Source organism: Sceloporus occidentalis, unplaced genomic scaffold, assembly GCF_023333645.1.
Source record: "Sceloporus occidentalis isolate IW3139 unplaced genomic scaffold, rSceOcc1.0.p SCAF_36, whole genome shotgun sequence".
Taxonomy (NCBI): domain Eukaryota; kingdom Metazoa; phylum Chordata; class Lepidosauria; order Squamata; family Phrynosomatidae; genus Sceloporus; species Sceloporus occidentalis.
In genome coordinates this window covers 957,968-984,593 of record NW_028317016.1, presented here as the reverse complement: position 1 = coordinate 984,593, position 26,626 = coordinate 957,968, and the positions used below count along the sequence as shown (strand labels likewise).

Here is a 26,626-nt window from a genome sequence, read left to right as displayed (position 1 = left end):
AGAGGTAGGTCAGACTTGATATGAAGCTGTCATGTTATTAAAAGAAAAGCTTCCTCATGGTTAGAGTATAAAAGCAATCATACCTACAATGAAAATGTTGCAGAAGAAATAAAAAAAAAATGATGGTTCTAATGTTCATAAATGAACGAGCTTCACATGGAGTCTCCAAGATAAGCACTGCTTTTCCCAGGCTACTGGTTAGTATCTTTAGTTTAGCTTTATTTCAGTTCTTAATTCGTTTGGGGCAACCTGAAGATATTTGTTACGCTCCACCCATTATTGGTTCCAAATCATCAGGGTAGAGGTGGACCTGCAATCTGAAAATCTCATGGCCTGGGTGTAAAGAAACATTTTCTGTTCCTCTCCGAGATACACATTCCACGTGCTTTATGGACTTATACAGACAGGTTCATTCATCCGTAAACCACATCATGGTCCAGACCTGTAACCGTACCACTAGAACATGTGTCCTGCTTTGTCCCCTTAAAATGTGGATTCATAAACAAGTACAGGGGGGGGGGCGACTGTCTTATTAAAATAAACAGGAACAGCAAAAACTACATTTCATTGTCAAAAAACATACAGTAACAGAGAAACCTAGGAATTCGTAGCTTAGGTCCCTACTCCTTACATTGTATATAACAGGTTTTGAACACTACCAAGGTATGCATTACACCAACCTGTTTGGAAATTACCAAATGGCAAAAACAGAGAAAAGAATACATTTTATTTTAATTATTCAGATATTTTTTTAACTGTTGTTGCAGTATATTTTCTAAGAGATGCTGAAGGTCCATGAAGTGACCTTCTTTCACATAACATTTTTTTTTAGGCTATGTACTGAGTCGTTGACACAAGATGGATGCATGGAACTGTACGGTATTATTACTTGTGCTTTTTTTCTTCCCTGTAGCTCACATTTTATTTTAAAATATGAAAAGGGTTCTTGTCTGAGACATGGCTGAAATCCCTCTCGTGTACAGTATATTTTTATCTACATCATGTCGGCCTCTATTTCCAGCGCACATTCCCTCCCACACACCTCCTCTACATCTGGAAACAAAAGAACCAAATTCAATTAATGTCATCTTATTATAGTCCCAGCTGGAGTCCATGGATAGGGATGCAGGATTTAAGGCGCGGTAAAATGTCCACGCAAGTTACAGGATGACCAGCGATTACTTGTGGAGCCAGTAAACGTCAAAGGTAACCAGTTCTATTTGCTTAAAGTAACGCAATCTAATTTATAACCCAGAGGTCGGGGAAAGAGTTCTATTTCAACAACTTCACTAATAATGTTTAAAGCAAGCAAAACAAAACAGGCAGCCAATCAAGAAGAATGGGCATTCTATGCACAAGTAACAATAATGCAAACGCTATTGAAATATATGTAAGCCATTAGGTAATAATAATAAAAAAACAAACTTCTGCTATACTGATGCGGTCCCAAGGACTGCATTGGGAGGCGGGTCTCGCAGGACCCGCCAAAAAACTTGCGGGTGCGGGCGGTCAGGCACTTTACCTGTGGGTCCCGGTAATCCCGCGCAGTCCCGCAAGGCTGCCTTCTCGCTGCTCCATTACAGTGTGTCCTATCTTGCTCCGCCCAGGAACAAGGCGGAGTCACGTGATGTGATGTAACTTCCTGTGACTCCTTGTTCCTGGGCGGAGCAAGAGAAGAGACGCTGTGAGGGAACAACTCGAGGGCAGCCTTGCGGGACTGCGCGGGAAATCAGGTAAGGAGACGGGCGTGATTGGCCACAAATGTGGGATCGCAACACCCACATGGCGGGATGGGGATTAAAAACAGCGGGAGCGGGATTAAAAAAGCAGTCCTGCGTAGGGCTCTACTGTGTTCCCTGGTTACATCTCTAACCACATGTTCTCTGGTTATTTGAAATGTCGGAAGATATGGTATAAGGTCTTCTTCATAACCTTAAAAAAAAATTTTAAACACTGGCTAGAGTTGGGTTGCTTGTTGATTACGTGTTGATTATGTGTTCTGAGGTCTACATGGTGTATAGAGACAGGTTTTCAGGAGATGGGATGAGGAACCTAGTATGGAGGATGCTTCACAAACAGGCAGGGACCGATCAGCTAAACAGAGCGGTGTCTGATACCGAAAACCAAGCAGGTCACGGTAGAGAGAGCAGCAAAGTCCAGTAATCAACCGCCAGGGGTCAAGATTGGAGAGAGCAACGTAGTCAATAATCAAAAGCCAGGGGTCAGTAACAGGAATCAGATAAGTAGCAATAGCAAACGTAGAATAGTGATACTCAGTGCTGGTTTTTAAATCTACCGCCGTGGGTTGTCCCGCCCCCGTCTGTGGCGTTGTTGGCGCACATACCCTGCCTTCTGCACTCAGGGATGGGGCAGGGGCGCGCACGCTCATAGATTCCACCACGAGGACAACCGGTGCAGTAGGAGCGGGAGCAGCGGAGTGGGAGCTGGTACCCGCGGTCAGCGAGAACTCGGGTGAGTAGCTCAATCGGGGTCTCTGCTCTGGACCCTGACACAGGTATAAAAGGAAGACACTTTAATTCATATGATAGTTGAGAGCTCCCTTTAAATGGGATCCCATTTGCAAAATGTTTGTCTTATTCTGCCAAGCTCTGTCATACCCTTTCAATGTAGGTATTTTCATAATCGATTAGTTGGCCAATTGTTTTTTTTGATGAATCAGATTTTTTTTTTTCCGTTTATTCAAAATAATTTAATGAGGGGACTGGGAACGGGATCAGAACAAAGGGTGAGAGGGAGTTTATCTCATTTCCAGACCGAATGGTGAGAGGGGGTTAATGAGGGGACCAGGGGAGTTAATGATGGGAGTCAGAAAGACTGGGGAGTTAATGATGGGAGTCAGAAAGACTGGGGCCCGGATCAGACCGAAGTATGGGAGGGATACATACCTTACAGCAGCCTGCAGTCTGGCACATCTTCTCCACTCAGCTCCGAAGTAGCATCTGTCTGAAGTGAGTTCAACTTTAACTATACCCAGACCAACTATTCAAGCTATTAACTAATAGATAATGAAAATCAATGAGAACTATTTTCGTTATGAATTATTATCGATTCCGTCGATTAGTTGTGTAGCCCTAAAGCACTCAGTAAATTGTTGCTGGTATATAAATGAAAGATAATAACAATAATACTAAAATGTTAAAATGTTACAAGATATACTCTGCAAAGTGCCCAAACCATTCAGGGGTTCTGATGTAAGAGAAAATGCATCAGTAGATGCGGAATAATGGCGATGGCTGTGGGAAGATGCACCAGACACAGTAGAAGTGTTTGCATTTATACAGCACTAGCACTTTTTGGAGTGTACTGCACTATTATTGTATTGTTCTCTATGTAACTGATGGATATTTGTGAATGCTGGAGAGATTGTTCATGTTGTGGATGCAGACCTTGGAAGCTTTTAACTGTAATCACTTGTCCTTTTGCTTAACAGAAAATTAATCTGAAGGAGTGTGAAAATGAAATGTCGCGTCCCACAGTCATATTAGCACACGTCTCAACATTGTATGTATGAAGATCAAGACACATGTGCTGGGGCGGTGTGACAAGAAGTGGAGAGGGTGGGCACCAGCCCTGGAAGCAGATGAGAGTGACCACTGCTGGCCTTATAGCCCCCACGAGACGGCACAGCCTCCGTTGATTTTACAGTTCCCTGGGCCAGTCAGGGGAGATCAGAAATCCTTTCAACCATGAGCTACCTGAAAATTGGGACAGTCCTATGAAAACAAAGACTGTTGGGAGGTATGTATTAAGCAATGATGAGCCGGTAGTGGCTGTCTCCATCACATGATCGTGGTTCTTCTATATACCAGATCTTTGCATGTTAGAAGTAAAACACATTAAACACTAAATAATGCCCAAGAGCGGGCTTGTTGTCTTCTCACATGCTCCTCAGCATCAATAAGTGGTTCTTGACTTTGAGTTTTTTGTAGTTATTCATTATCACAAAGACCCACAAGGTGAGTATCTTAGCAACATGAAGTAGAATGGTGAATTGTGTTTTCTTCTTCTTTTTGTGTTTTTTAATTAAAAAAATGCTATATATATAATGGATCATATTTATTTAAAACAATCCCAGGACTATCTACCAGCATGAACATTCCACTGGTTTCTATAGTGACTTTTCCACATTCAGCACTGTGCCTTAGTGCAATTTCAATGTGATGGAGCAGCAAGGTGGCGGGTGGGGAATCTCTGTAATTAGGCCCATGGTGTAGTCAAGCCAAAAATCTGACGTGACTGTTCCTTTAGAAAACTTGTTTTTTTTATGACTACCATTAATGCATGTATACATTTATGTATTTATCTGAGCTTTCATTCCAGAGAATTTATGTTAAAGGACATTTATGAGCTTTGTGGTTATAAAGCAAACAATGTGGGTAAAGGGGAACTCCCACCCAATTTCTTGTTACTAGTATTAGATTAAAAATGGTTTTAAAAATACTGTCAAACTAGTTTTTTTGTGTTATGTAATGTTTTCAGACAGCTGAATATTTGTACATGTTCTAGCTCTGTATCTTAGCCCAAGCTACTAGATACCCGGGCCCCTTATCATACTGCCTTGTGGTAAACTAAACAATGGCTCAGTCTTAATCCCCCAGCTGGACACTCTGAATAATGAAAGACTATGGAGCAACACACTTCATTAGCAAAGCCATATAGAATCAGTTCAGTGTGTTGTTTGAGCAAGAAATGTGTCAAAAGTTTCATCTGACTGACGACAGCCTCCAGGTTTGAAGATTACATTTTTTTTGTAACAAAATGGAATAAAACCAAATTTCCTGTATTTTAAGCTCAATTGAATTATTTTTCCAATGGGACTTTGCCTTTAAGGTATTTGATTAAATAGTAGAAATTCTGGAACACTGTCTTCAGACCTTTACTCTGTGTCAATAGACCTTTGATCCTTTTGACGTCAGTGGATATTTGGGAGTGATTACAGTTGATACTTCTGGAAAAATCAGAGGGACATTAAATTCGGTGAGATGACTGTGCCATTTATGCAGATGCAATAGCAAGAAAGAACAGCATCATCTTAAAGATGAAGCATCAGTAGTAGAATGTTTCATAAATTGTATTCTATCTTAAAAGTTACTATTTGTTTATGTGACAGGACAGTATCTGCAATGTTTGATGACATCATGTTCATGATACTGCCGCCATTGGAATTATTTTGAATTTAAGGGGTGAATTGTCTGCATTTCTGTTTCGCCCAGTGTTCACATGCTTTGCTTTCCTCACATATACCAGTCTGATAAATAAAAGGCGAGTGTATGCAAGTTGGCAGTCACGATGAGCTTGAGCAGAAAATTCGTACACATTGAACAACATTTGCAACTAGTATAGTCTCTTAGGCCAACTTGCAATTACATTCAGATGAAAACTTGACTTGCGTCAACTTGTCAGCAACTCAGAAGTTTCCATTAACTCATGTCAACTCAAAACTAGCAGCTATATTAATGAACATGCTAGCTGTTTTACGAGTTGTTGCATGCAACTTAAGTTATGTCAGCTGGGTTAACCTTAATCATATCACAAAAAATGTAGGTGTGCAAACACCTCTGTTGCCAGTGTAACCGGAGACTATAGCGCAAACTTCCAAACTGTGAATCCCCATTGTGGAGGAGATCATCGGGACAATGTGGCAAATGGGGCAGCTGAGTGGTATGGACACTCCAGCCATCATATGCACTTTAAGGCGTATGAGTCGTTCCATTCCATTTTTGTGATGTCCTCCGAGCTAGTCAGCCAGACACATCTACTGGCACGTAATATACTTACAATCAGCCAGCTCCAGTGTGGGGAGGGGGACCCCCTGTGAGCGTTTGATTTCAAGAGAAGCGCTTCCATGCCAAAATCATCGGACCATGGGGGAGGCTGGGAGCTGCCATTTCTGTTTGACATTTCTAACGGAAATTAGAAGACTCGTAGTGAAAGTTATTTTTTCTCGCAGCTCTGTTGGCTTTCCAGCTCTGCTGGTAACTACTTAGAATTCTCTCTTTAAAAAACAAACTTTAAGATGTATTATTCTTTGGAATAGCTCCCTAGGACATTTTCTAAATAGGACCCTGACACAGCTGCTACAACATTAAAATGCTGGTATTGGAACATCCCTTTTAATACATTGTATTTTTCAGCACTAAAGGCTGGTACGAGTTAATATTTCCTTGGGACTAATCTAGGGAATCATACTTCTACTGCACCTTTAAAACTATTTTATGCACTATTAATGGGTAGCCATGTAACGCTTGCCGGATGTTCCTTTTCAGGAGCGCTTTTATTCTGCCAGCTACTGTGAATCTAAAATACATAATCACTTTTGCAAATAAACTGTAGGCCTTGGAACGGCTTCAAGATCAATGTATTCCCGTTTATTTTCAGTTGTGCAAATAAACTGCATGAACAGCTAAGAAAAAACATATGCACGTCCATGTACTGGGAAAAACGCTACTGAAGTACAAGCTGAAATTTGCCAAGCGTCTCATAAGATGCTTTTTAAAACGTTATCTTTATTTGTTCTTGCTGTCTTGTTTTCTGGCCAAAGAGAGAATTCTGGGTGGTTGCCACCATCGCTGGAAAGCCGACAAAGCTGCGAGAAAAAAAATAACTTTTGCTATTGAAATGAGTCTTCTAATTTCTGTCAGAAATGTCAAACATTGTGGCGACATGTTTACCAAACAAGAACAATTGAATTGCATTTTGGAAGACGTCTTCTCATTAATACCGTTTCCTGGGAAAATAAATATGTTCTAGATCCAAAATCTGCAGTGAACATAGACCACAGTCGCAATAATGTTTATGTCGAATCTCTGTGGCAATTATGTGGAAAAATCAGAATGTGCATTATTGTTAGTGTTGAGTGTCTGTGTGTTATTATTATTAGTAAGTGTCTGCGTGTGTGTTAGTGTTGAATGCCTAGTTGTGTTAGTGTGAGTGTAAGGGCACAGGAAATACAACAGGGAGGAATAATCATGCAGATCCTCACAACAGGAAGTTATAGTGGCTGCCCCCATGCTATATACCGTATTGGCTCGAATATAGGCCGCACTTTTTCCCCCCACTTTAAGTCTTTAAAGTGGGGGTGCGGTCTATATTCGCAGTCCCGGGCGCCGGGCAGGGTTAGGATACAGATCCCCCGCAGCGGTGCAGGGGACCTGCATCCTACTCCCCGATACGCTCACACAGCCTCCCCTGCCAGCACTTTCCACGGGGGGGGGGAGGGGTGCCGGCACGAGAGGTTGTCTAAGCTTTACCTCTGCCCCCAAGACTTACCAGAGGAGACTCCCGGGTGTCTTGCGGGGCCGGCGGGGGACATCTACGCAATACGCGTACACAACTTCCGGTGCCGGCACATCAGCTGAGTGCCGGCACTGGAAGTTGTGTACGCGTATTGCGTAGATGTCCCCCGCCAGCCCCGCAAGACACCCGGGAGTCTCCTCTGGTAAGTCGGGGGGGGGGCAGAGTGGCAGCATATCTCGGGGGGGGGGGGACAGTGGCAGCATATCTCGAGGGGGGAGGAGGACAGTGGCAGCATTTCTCGAGGGGGGAGGAGGACAGTGGCAGCATATCTCGGGGGGGGGGAGAGACAGAGTGGCAGCATATCTCGGGGGGGGGAGACAGAGTGGCAGCATGTTTTTTTGGTGCTTTTATAAAGAAAAAAACTTTTTCTTTAAAAAAGCACCAAACTTTTAGGGTGCGGCCTATATACGGGGCGGCCTATATCCGAGCCAATACGGTACATAAAGATCTAATAAATGACTGGTGTAAAGTAATACAATTATTTTGTTAGTAACACTTTTGTGTCAGAGTTAAAACCTGCATTGATAACATTAAGTATTTCTAATTTAGAACCACAATTAATATTAAGATATTAACATTTAATATCTTAAGTACCTAAATATCTCCAAAACACTGATTGACAAAAAACACTACAAAACTATAAGTAGATTTAATTATGTAATTTATTTAGGTTAAAAGCGGTGGTAGTCCACCTATAAAGGGACACTCCAGCCATCATATGCACTTTAACAGTCGCTTTAAATGTTCATGTAGTCCCCGTTGGAATTGCACACAAGGTTTCTGCAGAAATCCCCATAAGCATTTGGCAGTTTCCCCATGCTCCAGCTATTTGGCATTAATTATACTTACTCGCATGATGCAATTATTGCAGCTCCAGCGCTGGCTCGGAGAGTGCTCCGGGTGAATGGAATACCCTTCTGTGCACACATGCACATAGAATAGCCCCAGATTTAAGAATCGATGCCACTACCCACACGAGTTTTATATAGTTTTTTTTCTCAGAACAAGAAGGGCTTTCTTCAGATACCATTTTTTTGATCTGCCACAGAGTTTTGTAATAGAAGGACTGCCGCCAAGCTAGATCTGCCCTCCTAGCCTGGATACATCACTGGCATTGACAAATCTCATATGATATCTTGAGTGACTTTCCCTGCTTAAACACCACACTGAGCTGTTTCTTTATGGCAATGCTAATGAAGTCCCCCCCCCCTTGGACATTCATCAGACAATGTCCGGGCCTATGTATTAACAATGAACAATTCTGTTGTTTACCACAAGGGATTATGCTAATATGCTGCTGTCTGGAAACATTATATCATGCAAAACCTACAATTGTTATTTAAAAGAAAGAAGATGTTTTCTGATACTAGTTGTAAAACAATTTGATGAGAGCTTAAATATCATCATCCCATCACCAAGAGCTAGTCTTAGCTAAAGAGTGAGACAGTCCCACAAGGATGGGGCAGCAGAACCATTACATTGGTTTATTTAATATACAAAACTATCACTAAACAGAACAAAAACACAGGGTTTTGGGGAAAAAATGTGACACTTTAACCCCTTCGTGACAAAGGCTGATTTTACTTTTTGTACCTTTCGTGACAATGGCCATTTTAACATTTCTGCGCTGCTCGTGTTTAGCTGTAATTTTCTTCTTTCCCGTTTACTGAACCCACACACATTAGATATTGTTTTTTTCAGGACAAGAAGGGCTTTCTTTAGATGACATTGTTTTGATTGTATCATATTATTTACTATTAAAAAAAGTATAAGATATGGTGAAAAATGTAGAAAAAAAATGACTGTTTCTAACTTTTAGTTGAAAAATCTTTTACTCATCTATAAAAGGTAATAAAAAAACCTGCTAAATAGATTCTACTATTTGTCTTGAGTTTAGAAATACCCAATGTTTTTATGTTTTTTTGCTTTTTTCTGCACGTTATGGAGCAATAAGTACAGGTAGCGTTTTGCTATTTCAAAGCCATTTTTTCCAAATCTGGTAATTCTTCCCCCCATGTGCCATTTCGGGTATCTTTGAAGCCGGCCAATGCAATTTACCCCATCAAATCATATATTTTTGAAAACTAGACAGCCCAGGGTATTCCAAATGCTGGTATTTTAACCCTTTCCAAGCACTTATTCTACCATCAGCCTTTGTCAAACTTTATGGTAGTAATTTTTTTTTATTTGTTTTTTCACACACATTTTACTTTAGGTATGAATAAACAGGTTCTGGTATATGTCACTATCAAAAAACACTCCAATATGTGTTTAGCAACATCTCCTGAGTACAGCGATACCTCACATGAATGATTTTGCCTGGCTGTTTGGGGGCAAAAGGGCCACATTTGGGGCATGCACATTTTTTAATGTTGAACTTTGGCATTTGGGGATCCACTGCCCATGCCCTATTTGGTACATCTTTGAGCCGTGCCATTTCAGTGTGCCCAACAAAACCATATATTTTTGAAAACTAGACACCCCAGGGTATTTTAAATGCTGGTATTTTAACTCTTTGCATGCACACATTTTACCACCAGCATTTTTTCAGAGTTTGCAGTAGTATTTTTGTGTGTGTATTTTTCCCACACACACCTACTTTATGTATGAATTTACAGCTCCTGGTATATGCCGCTGTCACACGACACCCCAATATGTGTTCAGCAACATCTCCTGAGTACAGTGATACCCCATGGGTATTGTCATTTTTGGGGGGAACTAAAAGGCCACATTTGGTACGTGTGCATTTTTCTAATTGGAAATTAGATGTGTGGCCATCCTTCCCCCCGTGTTAATTGGGACCTTGTTGAACCCGGCCAATTCAATTTACCCCATCAAATCATACATTTTTTAAAAGTAGACACCCCATGGGCATTTAATATGCCAGTATTTTAACTCTTTCCATGCGAGAATTGTTTTAAGCTAATATGCTAATTTTAGGACTTGCTCACAAAAATATATTTTTTATATATATATTATTTTTTTTTGCCTTTTTTTAAAAAAAATTTAAAATTTTTTTTCAACTTGAAGGTTCCCCTGATAGTGACATCAGTGGGAAATTATTTTTACATTTTACTGGTTTTTTACAATTTTTTTTCTAATTATTATTAATTTTATTTTATTTTTAATTTATTTTTTCTAATCACACTGTGATTAGAAAGCTGAGCTCCATTGACTTGCATGGTTGAATGCAGTACCTATATTTAGGGCTGCAACAACTAAATCGATAAAATCGATAATAATCGATAATGAAAATCGTTGCCAACGAATTTCATTATCGATTAGTTGAATCGATTTTTATCGATTATAAAATGAGGGTTTTTTCAGAGCAAACGCTCTGAAAAATACCCCTCATTATATAATCCGTTTAGTCTGACTCACAGCAGCAGCTCCTACTTACCAGTCCCTCCCTGTAATCACTGTGACAACTGGCCCCGCCCCCTTCCTTCTTCCAGAAGGCCAGAACCACATGGCTGTGACACTCATTTAACTGTAAGTATAAAATTAATATTTGGGCTACTGAAAGTTAGGGGAGGTGGGAGTTAATTTAGGGGCAGTTATGGTTAATGGGGTGTTTAGGGTTAATTTAGGGGAAGTTATGGTTAATGGGGTGTTTAGGGGCAGCTATGGTTAATGGGGTGTTTAGGGTTAATTTAGGGGCAGCTATGGTTAATGGGGTGTTTAGGGTTAATTTAGGGGCAGTTATGGTTAATGGGGTGTTATAAACGCTTTTAAAACGGGCGTCCGCCGCCATACAAAGTATGGCGGATGTTGACGCCCCGGGGAGGGGCAAGAGATGGCCCCTTTGTGCCGATAATGGCGTTGCTGAATGCCTCGAGGTCGAGGCATTACAGCAACGCCGTTTCGGTGCAGAAAGCGAAAATAGATCGCTTTCTGCACCCGTTTAATGACGTGCCGGTCCTGGCACGTCATTTGTCGTTATCGACTTGAATTTCCGTGACGTGCCCGGACCGGCAATTGTCATCAAGGGGTTACATTTTTTACAACACAAAGAAAAATAGTCACGCTAAAATGGCCAGATTGCATCTGATGGCAGATAAGAACTATGTATAAAGGTTCCTCAAGACCAAAGTGTAGGAATTTTGCAACTGTTACTTTATAAAGCACTTTTTTGAAAAACACGTCAAAAGATTAGCTCTGTGAAAGAAAAGATACAAAATCCCACCTTAAATGCAGAGCACATTAAGTATATATATTGGTTTTTTTTTCTCCCTAATTAACTTTCATATTCTAAGAGACGTTACCACATTCTTCACATGACTGAACCTGCATAAAGGCTGGTAGATCTGTATACAAATCATTATGTCGCAACAACTTCATACATAGCCTCTACATTTCTAGATATAGCATTACTATTAGCAGAACCTGGATCTAGAATCCACTAGTAGAGAGCCACTGATGACATAGTGAAAGCCAGAGATGAAGACCTCCAGAGAACCTTCCCTTTTCCCAGCTCACATTAAGTGTGTAGCCCTTCCAGATTGAAGGTCTGCCAGAGGTCACATGCAGAAAAACCATGAAAATCCTACCCCCGTCGTGGGCTCCCTTTAGTCTCTGTGCCTTGCACAACAAATACACAACTCCACAGGGAACCGTCTGAAAGCTCTTTAAAACCGCTTTACCAAAAAACCGCTATACATTTTTTTTAGTACTTTCTGCATCCCACCGTGTAAGATGATCCGTCGCACTTAAAGATGGATAAAAAGGTATGGTCTCCATGTGTTTATATCCTAGTAGCAGACAAGATTAGGGTTAATATAAATTCATGTTGTGCTGAGGTTGCGAATTATGCTCCAGGCCACCAGAAGATAGATTAACCCTTGTATAAAAATGCATCACTTACACCAAAGTATTGTGTGTCGCAGTATGTTCAGTGAACACACCCTAGCAGATCTGTCATTTTAGTGCTTCCTCTATAGGTTTAATCGGTTAAAATCAGAATCTGGTTCAGTTCCTATGGCAACACTGTATCTGTGCCAGCTTTTCTGTCACATGACAATTCAAACATTCCATGAAAAATGATAAATGAGACTACATTTGACATGATTAAGGGATTCATTCTGTAAAGGTTTTGGGGATTCCACAGCCCCGGGAGTAGTGTTTCGAATGCCATATTTATAAATGTGTTAAATTTGGGTAGAGTAGGTGGAACAGCACCTTTACTTCCCAGACCGCTCTTGGGGAAATTAAAGAGAAAACATGTTAGCTAAATAACTAACGCATTTGATACTTTTTAACAGACATAAAGTCATTTGTTTAATCGTTAACCAACCTAGCTTCTATGTCCAAGGTCTTGTCTGCGGGTCATGGCTGAATTTTTTTTACTTCTGCGGTTGTACACATTTTCAGACTAATCGTTTTTCCTTTAGTCTTTTAGACATCACAAAGAATAACTGTATATGTTTATAATTTCCTATTTTGGTTTGTATGTCATAAGCAGGAGTTCTTTTTATTCCCTAAAAATGCAGGTGCCTATAGAAGCTTTAAGGTTAAACATGGGGCACCAACCTCAAGTATAAACACTAAAAAACCTTTTGAAATAGGTCTTTCTGGGGATTCTTAGAAAAAAGTGTATCAGGAGAGGTCAGATGCCTTGTGTTGACAGTTTTATTGCTATGCTTTGGGGCAATTAGTAGGCTGGCCAGTTGATAGCCAGCAGCCATGCTTTGTCCCCACTGCTGTCCATGGTACTGATAGAAGGCCTCCCTCGTATAATGGTTCACATTAACCCTTTTGGAAACAGATGGTTTTATTGTTAACCCAAGGAAGTCATAACAATTGCATTGTTTTCCAGCAGCATATGTGGGACTCAGCATGCAAAATCCCTCCTACTGCTTTACTCCATCAGGAATTAAAAGCAAATCCCTACATATGGTGCCCAGTGAAGGAGAGCTAAATCATTATTAATTCAGACCTTGTCAGTGAGTAACTCATTATATTCTCCAAATTGGGCCCATGGTATAACACCTGGGGCCTCCTATTATTACGGCCATAAAGAAATAGTGTGGTACGGAAGTCAAACCCAAGCCCACAACAATATCTCACTGAATATCGATTCATGTGTCTATACTCTTGCACCTTATCAATTCCTACATTCATTCACATTACAGTGCACATGTTCACACTATTGTTTTTTTAAAGGGCCAGCCACACCGCTTTTACCAAGTATCAATCAAAGAAGCAAAGCAAAACTAAGCTTCTACTACTGTAGATTGTAAATCCAGCATAATATAGCACAAACTAGCTGTTTGAAGTGAGATTAGGCAAAAAAAAGTGTTTAGAGTACAGATTAAGAATGCCGAATAGCATCTTCCATTAATTTTTTTTATTTTTGTTCACCTTTTTTAACTTTAATGCCCAAATTCACGGAGCATGTAGACAAATATACTGATGAGCAATTAAACTTAAAATAAAAAGAGGGACATAAAAGATTCAATGTAGCAAATTATAAAAATACCTCCCATTTTAACATTATTTCCTGAAAATAACTGCCTTCTTTTTTGAATGCCCCATTGGGGATAAAGAAATCTTCAATTAAATTTCACGCCTAGAGAGGTACTCTGATTCAGAAGTGAAAGGCATCCTACAGAGCTGCCTCTTAACCTGCAGGCTCCAAGTTAGTAACTTCTTAACAGTCAATATAAATCACTTATTCCTTTGTGATTTTACCCAAAATTATGTTCAACAGTTTTTTTTATGTCGCAAAGAGATTTTACTTTTCTTTATTTTTTTTCCTGCAGCGCTAAGCAAATGCAGGAGCCGTAACACAGACCTGCAAAACCTTCAAAATGAATAGCAACCATCTACATGATGCCGATAACACGTTTACAAGTCATTTTGCTGTGACGCTGGATGAATAACTACTGCTGTATATCAATGTAATGCTTCAAATAAAAATCTTCATTGTTTCCTCCATACCTGCAGGTCTAGAGGAAGAAGTCTATCTCCTGGTATCAACTATACATTATAAAGGGCCGACACCTGTGGGTTTCTCTGTAGGAAGCTCTTCATAATACGTGGTTAAGGTGGTGGAAATGTTTATTCACCACAACTTTAGTGCATAAACCTCAAAATTCTACAACAGTTTTCAGGCTTGGTGTCTTCCTGATGACAAATGCAATTCCCTACACAACTTACCTGCATGGGTCATTGTCACGTGTTCTTCCTTGGAATTGTTGTTATAGATGACAACTGCTGAAGCATTGTGAGAGGCAGCACGTAGGATCTTTTCCTTGAACGTACAATTCCCTCGCTGTAGAAATGCGATCCAATGCTTAGTGTTTGGGGGCACGTGGAAACGGGTTTGAGGGTCACAGCCTTGTCGATCTATCACTAGAAGACAAGAGAGAGAAATGAACATTAACTGAGATATTTTCAAAATCCATGAAATTTAGGGCAACCCAAAGTGAGTTTGCAGAAGAGTTGTGGGTCAACCTATACAGGCTGCTTCATACCTACCAGGTAAAAGTAAGTCAATTAAGTCAAATGTGGAATACTTAGATTTAGTATGGGACGAGGAACTCAGACTGGCCATCAGGCACACTGGGTGGTTGTCTATTAAGGTGGTGCCCATTAGCCTCCAACCCATTGTCACTGCCCCTCTGGCAGCCACACACTGCACTTCTAGGCAATATAAAAGTGTAGCATGCAGTCAAATGGCTTAAAAGTGATGGGGACAATTTTACACCCCAGTCTGGTCCTGGGTGAGCTGGAAAGTCTTCTTGCCACAGAGATCTGAAAAGCCATCTGCTAGTGTACAAGTGCACTCGCTGCACACATTCTGTGGTTTGTATACACAAACATATTAATGAGATACTCAGGAACGATGTTTGAAAACTCATATTAGCCCCTGGCTAAAAATCATGGCATGAGACAGCTACCGGCAGAGTGGTTTCAAGTCAGAGTTCTGCGCACCAATAAACTACCCAACGCTGTGAATCGAAGGCCCCATTCGTGCGTTATTAAAGCAATAGATTTATCTGAAAACTAATTCCATCCCCGCGAACATAAACAAACACGTCGCCGCAAGTATTGAAACCCCTTTTGTTCCTACGACCTGCCGACGCTCCATCGTCTTACGCAAAATGAACAAAATATCTAAAATCACTTTACAAGCATGTCGTGCTGTTTCGGTGACAAAAATAAAAGAGAAGAAAGGCTTTCTTTCTCCCTTTGTAGCAGTGCTTTTATAGTGATTAAATTAATTCAATGTTTGGGGCAGCGGCGACAAAGAGAACGCTTGTTTGTGATTTCACATGTGTTTATTCGGTTAACTGTCAAATGACAGCATATTCACTAACGAAATGAAACTTCTGTACTTTCATTGAACGTTTATCTCATATTAAATGTAATGAGGAAAAAAAAGGAAATTAACATGCAAGGCTATGAAATTAGCAAATTAAAAAAATGGTTTAATGATCTGAAATGTTTGATTACAGACTTACATATGACTTGGTTTCACGATATAGAGCTGTGTCTCTCCCTCCAAAAAAAGAATTCATGTTTTGTGATGGCTTTGCTATTTTATGAAGACTTAGTGTTCTAAGAATTCTCGCCGCTGTAGCTGAGAACTTAAAACTCTCTTGTGCGTCTACTCCCTAGGTGTTTGGAAGCAAGTGTCCTTGACTTGTCCTTGACGAGTACAGAAATACCATACAGTAAGCCTCAGTGAAAAATAAAGTAATCTTTATGGTAGCCGTGAAGACTCTGCTAACTACAGACCAGCAAGCCTGACATCATTAGAAGGAAACCAAGTTAAAGGAAAGGATTAACAGCAAGGAGATTTTTGTCTAACTAACCTACTTCATTTTTTGATTACCGCATGCATTACAAATATACATTAATACATAGACACATCAGGAGATGAGGAGCTTGCCATCTAGCCTTATGGTACTTTTGTTCTAGGTGGGCTTATGAGGGCCCCACTGATGAGTTTACAGCCTATATTAGGATTTCAGTAAGATGTTTGTCACCCATTAATGACAAGAGAGAGGAGGTTGTATCTAACGGTATGTTCAAAGGAAAATCTTCTCGTGGGGTACCTCAGGGATTTGTATTTGGACACTTTCTTTTTACTATTTTTATTAGCCATATTACAAACGGTCTGGAAGGTGAGGTATGTATTTTCAACAATCATCCAAAAGTGTGCAAACGGGAAGACATTCCTGGTCAAATAAGCCGAACGACTAACGGTTTAAGTAAATTAGAAGAATTGTCAAGAGTGTGGCAGTTAGGTCTTTAAAGTGGGGGTGCGGCCTATATTTGGGGTTTTGCGCAGGGATGCGCAGTTCGTGTCGCCCGATACATGCATGGATATCAGGGGGGCAGAGTGGCACATCTAGGGGGCAGGTGGCCATTTCTAGTGGTCATAAAGCATATCTGGGGGGGCAGGTGGGCATTTCTAGGGGGCATAAAGCATATCAGGGGGGCAGAGTGGCATATCTGGGGGGCAGAGGGGCATATCTATAAGTAAGGTGCATTATGAATTAAAGGGGGACCTTAAAATGGCTGTTGGTTTTCTGTTTGTATATAACATATGCTGACAAACTGATAGATATAAAAAATGTTAAAATACATGTATTCCTGTTCATTCATTAGACAAAATACTGTTTTACCATTCCACTAATGTGTATTTTTTCTTTAAAAATATTTTTTTTCTCTAAAATAGCACCAAACTTTAAGGGTGCGGCGTATATTTGAGCCAATACGGTACGTCACCGTTTTGAAGTTACTCCTCTATGGTTTCTTTTAGGTTAGGAATTGGCTCCACAGACCAGATAAACTATGACTCCCCTTCATAGAGGAAACAGAAGCTTATAATGTATCTGTTATTCTATAAGAATGTGATCAGAAGAGGCAACTGCTCCCATGGTACAATATAACTGCCGCTTTTAATGATCTATTGCAATTCAGCTGATTTATTCTTTATACATTTAAAAAAAAATCAAATTGTATTATTTATGTTTATGGCTTTTCTACTTACATTTGTATACAACATAGAATATATGAAAAGGCAGCTATCAATTATTTACTACAGATCATGGAAAGAGGGTAAAATGAACCATGTTTGAGAAAAACAACTGTAAATCCCTGTAATAGAATATGAAAAAGCATAGCATAGTCTCATCAGAAAATACAAAGTTCAATAATAGCCAAAATATAAAAGTGTTTTTAAAAAAATCTTCTTTTGGCGTTTAGGGAGTTAACAACACCCAGGACTCTCCAAATGATGTCCAGAGGCTGCAGGTCTTCAGGTCAATGTATATAATGTGGGAAAACAGGGGACTGGACTTACCATACCTCGCTCAGCCCCCTTCAGTTCTTTTGAGAGCCAGAAATATTCCCTTTCTAGGTATGTTAGCGGTATTACCTAGGACCCGGTTCCCCAGACTGGGCATGATGCTTAATGGGTCTCGCAGTAGACAAAGTAGGGTAACAGACATGTTTTATTGGGCCACAGTGGGGGGCGACAGTAGTAATTATGCCTATAATATGGTGGTCACTGCTAAGCAGCACATATATCGTACTACCATGCAGTATGACAGTGTACAGTGGTGTTTTCTGGCTTAGGTCAACTACGCCTTGGACAACAGGACTGCTGAGATCAGACCCACCGGTGAACAACTGCTCAAAAGTAAATATGGTAAATATACATTCACCGGACATTATTCAGTAACTGATCCTCTTTTGTGTGCCTAAAAACCGCCACTAGGGCAGCACTTTATTCATGCAGGTCAGCCGCATGTGAAGAATATTTGTGCCCTGGAAGAAATGGCTGATGTTGATCCTAGTGAATAGTGTTGCCTGGGATGTAAATCCAACCCATGTAACACCAACGTCAGTGAATGATCTTGACTGGTGGTTTTGATGAATTATCCTTCTGGACCACTGTTCAATGGTTTTGAATTCTACTGACAGATGTTCAGTACTCCTCTAGCTCCTCATTATTTATTAGGGATCTCAATATGTATAGCTGGGAGAAGGAAAAGATCTCAAGAGAGCTCATCATCTAAAACTAGAGGATCAGAGGCTTAGAAGTAATGTAAGGAGGTTTACTGTATCGAGAGGTTGATTAGTGGAAGAGCCTCCTGGCAGAGGCGGCAGAGGTTAATATAGTAACGTGACATGGGATAGGCATATGACTGTCCTGAATCTAATAGGGGAATGATTAAGGTTGTTACAGCAGGTAAAATAAGCAGAATAGATGGGTGAAATAGTTCTGCCTACAAATTTTGCATTTCTATGTTTCTATTTCACTTCTACAGAGGTTACCAGGCCCAATCAGCCAAGAGGAAGAATTGACTAAACAAATGGGGATAGATGATGGGGAGGAATTATCCTGCGGATGCAGACAATGGGGAGTTTATGCTGCATTGGGTTCCCAGTGCCTAACTGTATTATTTTAGTCTTAAAACACCATGCCATAGGTTTAGTTTCGTTTATACTGTAACATTTTGGGTTTGGCAAAAGTGACTGAGCAGCACAGCATAAAAATGAAAAGAAATAAATTAGGAATTCCATGCAAGCAATTCTTCTAGTCTAGATCTCACACGCGAAGCGCGTCGGGACAGATAAGAATAAAAGAAACACATTAAGACCCGGATCATGCTCAGCCTATGGCTGCTGCTTGTTCTCTCTCACCACGTAATTTCTCATTTTCAGGCTGAACGCTGGAGTTCACACGCACTGATTCCGCTGGTTTTCTCTCAGCATTTCTGCGAAACAAATTAGTCCTGGCCTGTAAGGTACCCATTTCTTTCCCTTTGTTTTTGCGTGCGCTTTTAAAAATATTATTGTTCCTGCGGAAAAACTGATGCTTAAGAGATTTTCGGCAGGAGAATTTGACCCTCTTATATCTTTTGTGACCACGTGTCCAAAATTGCTAGGAACGTGTTACCTTCCAATTGTCCCAAAACCCTTTTTTTTTTTTTTTAGAGCGGGGCGCAATAATGGGCAGAGAAACGGCAGAGAATGTGTTGATAACTTAAACTGTGTAAATAAATACATTACTTTGTTTCTAAAAGTTAAATATCAAAAGGTCCAAATGTCCGTTTTAAATGTTGGGTGCAACAGGGTATGGAAAATCCACAAATTTGGATTCTCAAGGGATTTCTTCTCGGCCACATTTTTATTATTATTACTATTATTATTATTATTATGTTATTATTATCTTTTATTTATTTAGTAGCACCCATCTACACAACACTTTTTACAATAAATATAATATATATATATATACATATATATAAAGTAGAGTTGTCTAAGACAAACCAATACATTAAGTTTACAAGCTTATACTCTACAGATATATAATATGGGTGATTTACAAGCATTTAGAAGACTTGACGGGGAATTCCTTCACGTCTCCTTTCCCACAGTCGGTTGTGGTATGTTTACTAGTTCCCATTTTCATATAAATGATAAGAATCTCCCTTCCTCCCACCCACATCCTCACTCATTTCAATGCAACGTATGTTTTAAACCATTGGTTTTACAACGTGTGTAAAAGGCTCTGAAGACCTATGATCTACCTTTTGAGTGCGTCATATGATCCTGAAGACTACCTTGAATTATTCTGGGGACCACAAATAATCTGTGGACCATCATTATCAACTACAGAAGTAGCTTCAATGCACATGACTAAATTAAATAATACAAAAATACTGGTGGTTAATTATATCAAAATATTCTTAATTCTTCGCGTTACAAACCTCGTAGCTCCCCTTTCACTTCCTCGCTGCCAACGTATCTGTCTTGCTTCACTTCTTTAAATTATCTGAGAAACAACTTGTGGATTTTTCTAGGTTACGTTATCCTCATAATTCCAAAAATATCATTGTCACTTTGTTATTTGCGTTGCTCAAATTTATGAGCACACTTTGTTCTTTCCACAGTTTTTGCCCCATTTTTAGATTTTTAGACTTTAAGCGAGGCTGTGAAATGTATATATAACTTGGAAAAATGTCACAAGGAGTTATAAGGCAGCTCTCAATCCAGTTAACCTACTCTATAAACATATGATAAACAGTGTTTATTAAATAATATGTATTAATAGGTATCCATTAAATATTTTGTACATATAATCCAAATGTTTACTGGGGGACAGAGCTTTATCTGTCACTTGCTGATGTAACAGACAATTAGACACAAAATAACGTATTTACAGAATGTAATTCTATAAACATAATTACATTATTACATACAGATCAAGAAAAGAAAGACAGAGGGTTCAAGAGAGCGATATAGCGTGAGAGTGAGAGAGTTTCATATATAAACCGAGCAATCAGACATCGATGTTAATTGGCAGCCATCATAATTGGACGTTATGACCTCATGCAATGCATTTCATCACAAACACATCACTATGGGTTGGAAAGTACACGTAACATTTAAGTGACCCATTCAGTGCCCTTGAGTGGCTAATTCCTGGAGTGCACCCCGTTCAAAAGAAGCAAAAAGCAAAAGAAAGATAACACAGGTGGGGAACTCTGTTGTACAAGATAATCCCCTTTCCTGGACTGTACTCCCAGAGTTAAAGGGATTTGGGGTTGGGTTGTATACGTATTTACTACATGCCTCTGTTAGCTGTGTTAGGGAACTTAGTTGATGTCTATCCCAATGAGGGTTTTTCAGATTTTACCATACAAATTGTGATCTGTCTTTTCTTTGGGTAGCAGGAGTTATCCGTATGAGGGTCCTGACTGGTGATTCCTTAGCCCTCAAACAGGGATACCCAGCCTTGGGTATGGTGACCCTGTAACACACCAGAACCAATGCTGGAGATGACTGGAGGTGAGCACATCACATGCATGGAGATGTATTTAGCTGGGGGTTGGGTGGGAAAAGGACAAATGCATTTGGAGTGATTGTACAAAATCCCACAACACATTTCCAAAATAGACCACCCAAAAATTTAAAGGGACCACGCAATTTAGGAATTAAAGTAAATATGATGGCTGGAGTGTCCCTTTAATCTGTATTGACATATACATGTTTTCCTTTCAAACATGACAGATGTCCAACCTGCTGGTCATTGGGCTGAGTAACCAACATGATGTCATATTACCCCCAACCTAAAACCAGGTTCCCCTATTACTTTGAAGGAGTGTGTCAAGCTGATGCTGTGGAGGATGCGATAAAAAGCAGTGAGGATGGAGGCTGCCGAATGGGCAGCTGGGGGTGCTGCTCAGCGCCAAAAGTAAATACATCACTGGCACTAGTGTATGGCAAGTAATTTAAAAATTGTATGTAGTTATGAAATACACATTAGCTATGGCATTTGATATTTCATTTTTGCACCAATTTTCTATGGAGTGGAAAATTATACCGGTCATTTAAAGTTTAACTGATGAAAAAAGATTATTACAATAAATATTTATACAGGAATGATTCCTCTACCCTTGTAATTGTTTAACCATGTTCTCTTCTGAGAACCTTCAGATGTATGTGATCAGTGCAACTGATTAACTGGAGAGCGTACTGTAAACATAAGACTTAGTCTAGGAGCTATTACTCTTCTGCACCATATCGAAGGCAGGAAGAGATAGTGTGGTGGGCTACCCATTGGAGACATGAAAGGGATGGGGACTTGACAGAACAGAGGTGAGATGGGTACTACTGCCAACACCCCCTGTCCACAGATGAAATGGTTCCTGGAGTGACAGTAATGTGCTCTAACCCTCGGCAGCATGGCAATAACACTCTATCATGTTAAAGGTTCACAGGGCGACTGTCCTTACACATGACATGGATGTTTGACCTTGCAAAACTAGTGTTTGCTGGATCAAATCCAGTTGGGTTTCCTCATTGTTTGTTTAAAGGTCTGACCCCTTAAAGAATGGGCTGTTTATGCAAGAGTATATGAGGGATGGACTATGCCTTGTATGCATTAATTATTGAGCTGAGGGTATTGCTTGCACACGTTTAGTAGACCCACTGCCAGGAGATAGGCAGCAAATGGCGAAGAAAGGGAACATATTGTGTCTGACTTATGAAAGAAGAAACCCACCAGTATATAATGTATATATTATGTGTATTCCATGAGAGGAACCATGTCCACTTCCTCTAGAGATCATCACTCCCCATTAAGTTAACATGTTTTTTTGTTAAAAAGGAGAAGAAAACATTACGAGACTGGCCTTCATTGTTTTGGATTGATTTCAGAAATATACCATTAAACTATTAGAAAATTCTACATAGCACAAATATAATTACTTATTTAAACAGTTTGGAGCATTCTACATTTTCCACAAGATGAGGATCCGGTTGAGAGAGTCTTGAAAATCTTCTTTGTTTTGCCATAAGGGAAACTAGATAAACATGTCAAGATGTAAATGAACAGTCAAGGCAAGTTGCTTCATGTTTAAATACTACACGCACTGCCTGGGTATGTGATCAGTACTATGCAATATTCCAGTCTGTCAGGTTTTAAACTGGGATTGTTACACCTTATACTGAATTTCCAGCACAGATTACAATGGAGGTTATATATATATTATATATATATATATATATATATATATATATATATATATATATATAAGGATTCTGGTGCAGATTTTAAAAGAGGTCTCATCACCATACAAATGACTTTCCATACATAACCCCCAATGTGCTTAAGGGGACTAACAATGATAAAGATTATAGGATAATTACGTTAATCTATTACAATTATTCATGGTATTTTGATTATGAACATATATTTCCACACCAGTAAATTTAAAAAAACCTTAGTTCTTGTAGATAGATTATTTTGGGAACATGAGAAATTGCTAAACCTGCTAGACTTCTTTATGTCAAATGATCTTTCTACAGAACAGCAGGAAGGAAAAACACATATTGGGTACTCAACGTGCACAGCTCAGAAAACGCACGACTTCCATCATCTTACTCCTGAGCTGTTACTGCATGGTATACGGATAATGTTATTTTGATGTGTGGGGAAAGGTGAAGGCAATGCCGTTTGTGAACTTTTTCAATTAACGCTAAATCTTAGTTTTGTACAGTACCCAAATGTCCATCTTATAAGAGGAGAGTGATCTCATGAAGACATCTGCCCCTAGCAATTATTTGCCCTAAGAAGCCATCTGGAGCCTAATTCAAAATGAACGTGGTATTCTGCTTTTGCAGTCATCAAAGGGTATGTAGTATAGTTATTGCCATTATAGCAATCCCAACTAGTCAATTTATTACATACCGCACGGTCTATATAATGTACTATAATCTACACTATATATCTCCAATGTCTCAGGAGCCAAAATACCCCCCCCCCCGCAAATACATGGAGGGATTCTGCAGATACTCCCACCTCCTATGCACTCCCTCCACCAGCTTCTAGGGTTGCGGGAGATATGTTCGGTGGAACACATCTACTTGCCAAAGAACACGCATGTTACGCTCACCGCCAGCCAGCTCCATAGCCGGCTCACAAGAGTGTTCCAGAAGTCCCACTGTACAGCGCTGCAGAATATAAAGGCGTTAATTGGTGTACCCTGTGCAATGTATAGCACAAGAATCTGAGTGCCAGCATTAACGTTAGTAATCACTACCTTGTTATAAGACAGATTTAAATAATAGGTTTTTAACTAGGGCTGCAACAACTAATCGATAAAATCGATAATAATCGATAATGAAATTCGTTGCCGACGAATTTCATTATCGATTAGTTGAATCGATTATTATCGATTATAAAATGAGGGTTTTTTCAGAGCAAACGCTCTGAAAAATACCCCTCATTATATAATCCGTTTAGTCTGACTCACAGCAGCAGCTCCTACTTACCAGCCCCTCCCTGTAATCACTGTGACAACTGGCCCCGCCCCCTTCCTTCTCCCAGAAGGCCAGAACCACATGGCTGTGACACTCATCTAACTGTAAGTATAAAATTAATATTTGGGCTGCTGAAAGTTAGGGTAAGTGGGAGTTAATTTAGGGGCAGTTATGGTTAATGGGGTGTTTAGGGTTAATTTAGGGGAAGTTATGGTTAATGGGGTGTTTAGGGGCAGCTATGGTTAATGGGGTGTTTAGGGTTAATTTAGGAGCAGCTGTGGTTAATGGGGTGTTTGGGGTTAATTTGAGGCAGTTGTGGTTAATGGTATGTTTAAGGTTAATTTAGGGGCTGTTGTGGTTGACAGGGTCTTTAGGGTTAATTTAGGGGATGCTGTGGTTAATGGGGTGTTTAGGGTTAATTTAGGGGCAGTTATGGTTAATGGGGTGTTTAGGGTTAATTTAGGGGCAGTTATGGTTAATGGGGTGTTTAGGGTTAATTTAGGGTAGTTGTTTTGATGGGGTATTTAGAGTTAATTTAGGGGTAGTTATGGTTAATGGGGTGTTTAGGGTTAATTTAATGATGAGGACTGAGGGTTAATTTGATTAATTTAATAAAGTTAACTTAAGGTGCAGTTAGAGATAAAGGGGGGCCAAACTAAGGGGAATCTAAATCCTGGGGCAGTGAAGATTAACCCAGTACTTATTTAAAAAAGTATGATGTCAGTGTGATGTGAACGGGTCTGTGACTCTATGAGGGCACCATGAGATATCTGGGGGGTATAAGGCATATCAGGGGAGGACGGAGAGACATATCCGGGGGTATAAGGCATATACGGTATATAAGGCATATGTGGGGAGGGCAGTGTGGCATGTCTGGGGAGGACGGAGTGGTGTATCAGGGTGTATAAGGCATATCTGGGGCCACAGTGGCATATCTGGGGGTAGACTGGAGTGGCATATGTGGGGAGGGCAGCGTGGCATGTCTGGGAGGTAGTGTGGCATGTCTGGGGAGGATGGAGTGGTGTATCAGGGGGTATAAGGCGTATCAGGCACAGTGGCATATGTGGGGGTGGAGTGGCATATGTGGGAGGCAGCGTGCAGTGGCATATGTGGGATGCAGCGTGGAATGGCATATGTGGGAGGCAGTGTGGCATATGTGGGAGGCAGCGTGGCGTGGCATATGTGGGATGCAGCGTGGAATGGTATATGTGGGAGGCAGCGTGGCATATGTGGGAGGCAGCGTGGCGTGGCATATGTGGGGGGCAGCGTGGAGTGGAATATGTGGGAGGCAGCGTGGAGTGGCATATGTGGGAGGCAGCGTGGAGTGGCATATGTGGGAGGCAGCGTGGCGTGGCATATGTGGGAGGCAGCGTGGCGTGGCATATGTGGGAGGCAGCGTGGAGTGGCATATGTGGGAGGCAGCGTGGCGTGGCATATGTGGGAGGCAGCGTGGCAAGCCTGGGCTCAAACGTGCATAAATTGGGGGGGGCTGGTTGGGAAATAAAGACAAGAAATTTATTTTATCAAAGTTTTTTTTTATTCTGATGTTTGTATTTAACAATTTGTTTATTAAATTATTTTAAATAAATGAAAAATTTACATTCATTTTTTTATCCGATTAATCGATTAATCGAAAAAATAATCGGCCAACTAATCGATTATGAAAATAATCGTTAGTTGCAGCCCTATTTTTAACATTTACACGATTTGAAACATTTATTTTGTGTGTGTATGACAACATATGTACATGTCGTTAAATATGCACTTAAACATACACTTTCAATACAGAGGACTTTTGATTTCTGCTTCAAACCCTGTAATTAGCAGAGTCATCACATACTTGGGAGTCAGTAAACAAGGGTGTTTTGCCAATATAGATAAGCGAGAGCTCCCAGTGACTGGAATGACTAAGCCTTTTAACAGAGTAAAAGGCACAGGCAATCTGCTTTAATATTACACACGTGAAACATAACATTCAGTGAACCAACGTGCCAAAGGACATGTCAAGAGAAATGCGACTTCTCAAGAGTCACGGTGTTAGGTGGAAAAGTCCCTTCTTGGGACCCCAATCCCTATATCCTTCCTTTATCCCCTGATGCAGCACGTGTAGGAGTTCAGATTTTTTGCTTGGTACAGATAGTTGATATATCAGTGGTTTTGTATGCGTTTAATTTGCTGGGAGATTGGTTGATATATCCGGGATATATATATCCTGAAAGTGGATTGTTATTTCTGTGCCCTAACATTAGAAACCAATTCCATCATGTGGCCATTCCATATCCAGTAAAACAGCTATTTTAAGAACAACCTTGTCTGTTTTGTGTGTTGTTTCCCTGTCATATTGACAGGGGGGATTAGAATCTGTAATATGATGAGTACAATATCTATCTGAAATAATGAAAAGTTTAGAGATGTAGAGATGAAAAACCTAGCCTCCTATGGTCGATATACAGATAAGCACACTAGCCAACATAAGATAATAATGGTTCCCTAGCGTTTAGCGCCAGGCATGGTATATAAC

The 26,626-nt window shown here is 40.2% G+C and overlaps 1 protein-coding gene across 1 annotated transcript in view; it reads right to left on the bottom strand.

Annotated features, from left to right (window-relative positions):
* LOC149297844 (E3 ubiquitin-protein ligase RNF130-like) overlaps positions 1-26,626 on the bottom strand; it is a 102,309-nt gene that overhangs the window by 51,142 nt on the left and 24,541 nt on the right. Inside the window, exon 2 of the mRNA XM_089488063.1 lies at positions 14,476-14,670. Coding sequence (XP_089344189.1) covers positions 14,476-14,670 — 195 coding nt within the window. The remainder of the gene's footprint in view (positions 1-14,475; positions 14,671-26,626) is intronic.